General features: G+C 42.5%; 1 protein-coding gene across 1 annotated transcript; it reads right to left on the bottom strand.

The window, feature by feature from the left end:
- Positions 1 to 231: 231 nt before the first annotated feature.
- Positions 232 to 1,170, bottom strand: LOC102014473 (olfactory receptor 8H1-like). The gene has a single exon (XM_013506423.1). It carries the CDS (start codon positions 1,168 to 1,170, stop codon positions 232 to 234), a length of 939 nt encoding a protein of 312 aa, XP_013361877.1.
- Positions 1,171 to 5,931: the final 4,761 nt, after the last annotated feature.

Below are 5,931 nucleotides of genomic sequence, written 5' to 3'. Positions count from 1 at the left end.
TTTTCCATCTTCAATTTCGCACTTCATTCATGACTCAAAATTCCTGTATGAACTTGATAGAACTTGCGCCTCAAAATGTCCAAGACTAGGTATGATGAGTGAAAGGCAGCTGGAGAGGGGAATAGAAAACAAGACTGAATTATTTTCAGATGGGACCAAAGAGTTTCCCAGAAGAAGAAGAGAAAAAGGCAAGTGGACAATTGTAACTGCCTAGCAACACAAGTATTTTAATTATCTGGAGCCCTCTCTCCTCTGCAGGACTCTAAGGACAGCATGTTTCACCTCTTTGTTTCTGAGGCTGTAGATGAGAGGATTCAGCATGGGGATCACGATCGTGTAAAACACAGAGGCCACCTGATCCTTTCCCAAGGAGTAGGACTCCCTTGGTTTTAAGTAAGTAAAGATCATGGTGCTGTAAAAGATGGTGACTCCCAGGAGGTGAGAGGCACAGGTCGAGAAGGCTCTTTGCTTTCCTGCCGTGGAATTGATCTTCAAGATAGTGGAGAGAATGGACACATAGGACCCAGATATGGTGACGAGGGACAGCACTAAGATGGATCCCGCAGAAATGAATATGATGAGTTGAACGTCGTGTGTGTCACTGCAGGACAGGGCTAAAATTGGGGATGTGTCACAGAAAAAGTGATGGATGATTTTAGAGTTGCAGAACTGCAGTCTGCTCATGAAAACCACATTAACAGTGGAATCCACAAAGCTAGTAGCATAGGAGCCAGCCAGCAGGACACGGCACAGTCTTGCAGACATAATGACTGGGTAGCGTAGAGGGCTGCAGATGGCTACATAGCGGTCAATGGCCATGGAGGAGAGAAGTAGGCATTCAGCAGCACCAAAGACTATAAAAAAGAACATTTGGGTGAAGCAGCCCAGGAATGAGATGCTCTTGGAAGAATTCAGTAAGGTCTGTAAGGTTTTAGGGGTGATGACACTTGAGTAGTTGAGGTCGAGAAAGGACAGGTGGGTGAGGAAAAAGTACATGGGGGTGTGCAGCTGGGCATCCAGGCGAATGAGCAGCATCATCCCTGCGTTCCCCAGTACCGTGACCAGGTAGATGAGGAGGAAGAGCAGGAAGAGGAGCAGCTGTGCCTCTGCAGAGTCCGCCAGCCCCTGGAGGATGAAGTCAGGCACATCGGTGGAGTTCCTTCTTCCCATGGTGTCTGTTGAACTTGTCTATTGAGTAATCAGTTTTAAAATTTTCCTATCACCAAAAACATTTGAGTTTATATGAATGCCTCAATATTTTTCCTAATTAGTGCACCCAGAACTTGATGAAACAATTGTGAAGAAGAATGAAAAAATATCATTTCCATGCATATGTATGGGTATAAAATGACATTTGTTTCTAGTACATGAAAGGGTTACATCCTATTTTCAGCTTGAAATGAATTACTATTCTTAATCCTTTTCATTATTAACACATTCAATTGTCCAGAAAATATTATACCATGAGGACTCTTATCCACACACTTGACTTCAGCAGAAGGGCACAGATGTTACTCTCGTTAAATGGCAGTTATATATTGACTCTACCTTGATATCTTGATTATAGAGAGCAGACTTGCGATACTGTGTTCCTGATCAGAATTTGTTTTAACAATCCTGAAAGAGGACGTATAATTGACTATGATAAAAACCATTGTTTGTGTATTACTCAATATCCTTTGTTTTCAGTGACATACCAGTTACTCTCTCTCGGGACTTAGGTGAGTCATATTAGTATTAAATTTCTGAAGATATGGTAACTGAGGGAAAAATTGAATTTTATTTTTTGTCTTTTTGAGACAAGGTTTTTCTGTTTATTCCCAGATGGCTTGAACTCACTATGTAGCCCAGGAAGTCCTTGAACTTGTAGCTATCCTCTTGCCTCAGCCTCCAGAGTGCTATAATTGCAGGCATGTGCCAGCACACTAGCCTAAAAATGAATTTTAAAACTTGTTTTTATAAACTGGCTGCTTCTCCAACTTGTCCTGGGTGAGTGGGAATACGCTTTCTGTCCTCCAGTGAAATAACTGCACAGTGCATTCCTGCTCTGCCTGAGAAACATCATGTCTCTCTGAAAAGAATGTTCAAATGTGACCCCAGGAGATTAAAGTCTGGTTGAATCTGTACAACCAAGGAAGTGAGCTTGTCAGCCCTTGGACATGAAAGACCTTGTAGTGGTGAACCCGGGGAGACAGATTATGAAGAAAATAAACCCTTTTCTTTACCCCAAAATAACATTTCCTCACCTTTTTTTTAAGGTACCAAGAGGCAGGATGGACCTTTTGCTCAGGTAACAATGTATTTTTAAAGTGACATATTCAAAATCAAACTTCTTCAAAAAATTGTACTTTCAGAATATATACATTGCTTGAATACTTTGTTTTAACCTACTCTGTATTCCTTCTGTTGCAAATCATAACATTACTTTCGGTTGGAATACAGATGATATGTGTGGACATTTTTTTGATAAAATCCCTTTTATTTTACCTAGTATAATCCCCTCCAGTTCTCAGAAAGATACTTACTGTGCACCGAAATTGCTGGAAAAATGATCTTGCTAGGTTATCTGTTTATGAATTTGGTAACCTCAAAATATTCAGAGAAATAAAATCTGAAAACTATATAGTTGAGCTGAAAGTTACTGTAACCTATTTGTTTTTCTAGAGGTACTTTATGTTATTCAGCTTTCATTTTTTTATTCTGAGGAAAGCTATGCTGTCCCAGAAATTTTGTTCAAGTCTTGATCAAAGAAAAACTTCACCAGGAAGTTTTGTCCGAAAAGAATCCGAGAACAGAACTGCAAATGGAAACAAACCATTGTATGCCATTCCTCTGAGTGTGGTAGTTCCACGGCGCCTCATATAATGTGCATTCAGAGTGCTGCAGCATTTGGTCATCCTCAGGGAGCAATTTCCATGGAAGATTTCTTGGCCAGATTCCAAGGACAAAAGTTCAAGGATTTAATCAACACAAGATTTTGTCTTTTCCCTTAGAAATCTCACATTTGAAACATAAACATTTCATTTGCTCTTGTGATACTCCCAAGTTTTTTCTGACCATCATTTATTTACTTTTCAAATTCACACACAGATATATAAACTTGCGGGAATAATGTTTACATTCAAGTGACTAATCAGGAGAACTTTTGCCTAGAAAATTGAAGAAGTTTCCTGAGTCATACTTATCTTACCAATGGCACCTTGAAGGATGAAACAATAGAACTTTCGCTTGGAAATGTTTAATGCTTAAATGTGTGATTTGGCCATAGACATACACATAGTGCATACTAGAAAAATAGCAAACATTGAAATCTAGTATATGTGCTGCCAAAGCGAGCACAAAACTTTGAAATTTAAAGCAGAAAATTAATCAATACAAGACCTGTTAGCATTTTGTTTATGTAATAGTAATTTCCTGTGGCTCATTCCCTTTTGTGAGAAAAAATTAATTTGGAATGTACTTTTAGGTATGCATAATTATTATAACACCATGCATGTATCTTATTCCAATTCTATGACTAAATATATCCTGCCACACCCTGCTGTGTCAGCCTCTTATTAAACACCACGTCCGTGTATTACCCAGTGGACGGTTCCCCAGTCTTCACTGAGAGAGCTGAGCCCTTCCAGCTGAAGGGTTGAAGTTCTCACAACCTCAGACTGCACAGGGATGGGGCAGAGTCTCCATTCTGGCTTGTCCGTGTGACTGTCTTCACCTACAGGTCGTATTCATAAAACATGTTATTACTATAGTGTTCTTGTTTTTTATATTTTCTAAAAGAAAGTTAAGCTGAAAGACATAACCAGCCTGGATACTAACAGAAATTTTGGAATGAGCAGTGAGAATATACCTGCTTGCTTGCTTATATATAATCATAAAAAAATGTCTTGAAGAACAAGAAATTAAAATACAACAGTAAAGTTGAAATACTTTATGAAGGGCTAGTTTTCAGGTTAGGGGTAGGGTCTTGTTACTGAACTTTTATGCGAGGTTGAGTTCTTACCACAGTTTTATGAAGACAGAAGAATCATTAGTAATGTCAATATCCAAAGAATAAATCCTACAACAACACATGATTGATCATTTGGCTCAAGAATTCTCCATGTTTCCTGCTAATTTAGGATCAGGAAGGGAGGTGGGATAAGCGGGGAGAGGCTGGGCAGGGGGGCCTTCATGAGAATATTTGTGTATAAGAATAAAAGAGGGCGAGAGGCGATACTCAAGACGTGGGAGGGAGAGGAGGAAGAAGGAAGTGAAAGGAGGGGGATATAGATGAAAAGGGAGAAAACTATGGGGAGAAAAATTCTTCCAATGAAAGAATTAACAGATACGTGTGTGTTAGAGTGTTAGAGAGCCGTGTGAAACACCCAGGCAGTGGGAGAACCTAACCAGACTAGCTAAGACACTATCGGTGCAGACAGGATGGCTTGCACTTTTACAAAGCGACACTCAGGATATGTTCCTCCTTGCAGGGCATCTATACTGGAGACCAGTATTTCCTCTAGAGAATGTGTGTGGAGTATTTAAGAGGAGAAACATGAAACTCACTCTGCCTTTTTCCCAATGTCCTGCTGAGCCTCTGTCCCAGTGGGAGAAGCCATCTCCGAAAGCCTGGAGGCTTACGTCCCCGCCTGCGTGGTGACATCAGTCCTCTGCCAGGTTTGCCAGGGGTCGATGCACCGAACCTGCCCCTCAGTCTCCCCTGCTCTTGGGAAGGAGGGTGATGGGAAAACACAGCGTCTGCCTGCTCTGTGTGTAGGGCCTCACGTTGGGCCCCAGAGCCTTATTCCCAGCCTTTATCCCAGATGGTTGGATGCCTGACGGCTCTGCGCTGCGCTGCTTACTCGGGATGCCTCCCCGCAGAGTGAAGCGTTTGGGGCGTCAAGGTCTTCACACAGACAGTGAGCTGCCCATGCCCAGCCTTGCACACCTCCTACAGCCCAGCTCCCAGCCTCTGACTCCTCCTCCCGCAAATCCTCCTGCTCCTGACCGCTCTGCCTGCAGCAGTGTGCAAAGCACCTATGTTCTGAGTGAAACCTTTTTGCTTTTGCTGTGTCCCTGCCCTGGGCTGCATGTGCTCACCACCAGCCGGGCTTCCTGCTCCCTGTCTCCACTGAGAATTTCCCACCTGCATTTGCTCTGCAGGAAGCTAGGCGCTGGGGCATTGTCCTCAATTGCTTATTTCAATTTTTTGTGTCACAGTTGTCCTTCTTTAGCCTCTGACCTAACTATTAGTGGGTCTTATTGTCTGTCTGGAGAGAACTGGCTGTCACATCCTGAAGGTCTGAAAAAATGGGGGTGTTCTGTTCTCCCTGTCCACCTCTCAAGGCAGAGAAAGTTACTTCTGATGCCTGTCAAGGCCTGTGACGTCTGAATCCTTCTCCTGCTTGTTCTCCTGAGGCAGAGAAGAGGGGCCTCCAAGGTGGCTGCAGCCCCAACACGGTTTTGCTCACTGCAGAGGAAAACCCTGGGAACCACCGTTTCTGTCCCTCCTCACTTGGCTCTGTTCAGGTCTCCTTTTTCTTTCTAATGTAATTATCTTTTATTTTTTGTGGGATACCAGTCATCGAACTTAGGTCCTCATGCTTGCGAGCAAGGGGAAGGGGAAATTCCCCTCTGCCCTGACCAATAATGTGCTTTGTGCCTGTGAAGTGCTTCAATCACTTGTCTTTTTGACCCATATGTACAGACTTTACCTAGCTCTCAACTCCATAGCGATACTGTGGCTCCCCAATCTCCACACAGGCCTGCATGTCTGTGGACACATATCCTTGAATTCATGATTCCTCTTATATAAGAAACAGAAAATGCAAATAATGTAAAGATCAAAGAAAACAAAAAAAGGAAAGCAAGCTATAGGGGTGCATTTCTGTAATCACAGCACATGGGAAACTGAGACCGGAGAATAAATGAAAGTTGACATCAGGTCAG

This window comes from Chinchilla lanigera, unplaced genomic scaffold (genome assembly GCF_000276665.1).
Source record: "Chinchilla lanigera isolate Chin_1 unplaced genomic scaffold, ChiLan1.0 scaffold00110, whole genome shotgun sequence".
Taxonomy (NCBI): Eukaryota; Metazoa; Chordata; class Mammalia; order Rodentia; family Chinchillidae; genus Chinchilla; species Chinchilla lanigera.
This window is presented reverse-complemented; position numbering and strand designations above follow the sequence as displayed.

Coding starts and splice junctions, on each gene's coding strand:
- LOC102014473 (XM_013506423.1), bottom strand. CDS start 1,170: ATGGGAAGAAGGAACTCCACCGATGTGCCTGACTTCATCCTCCAGGGG.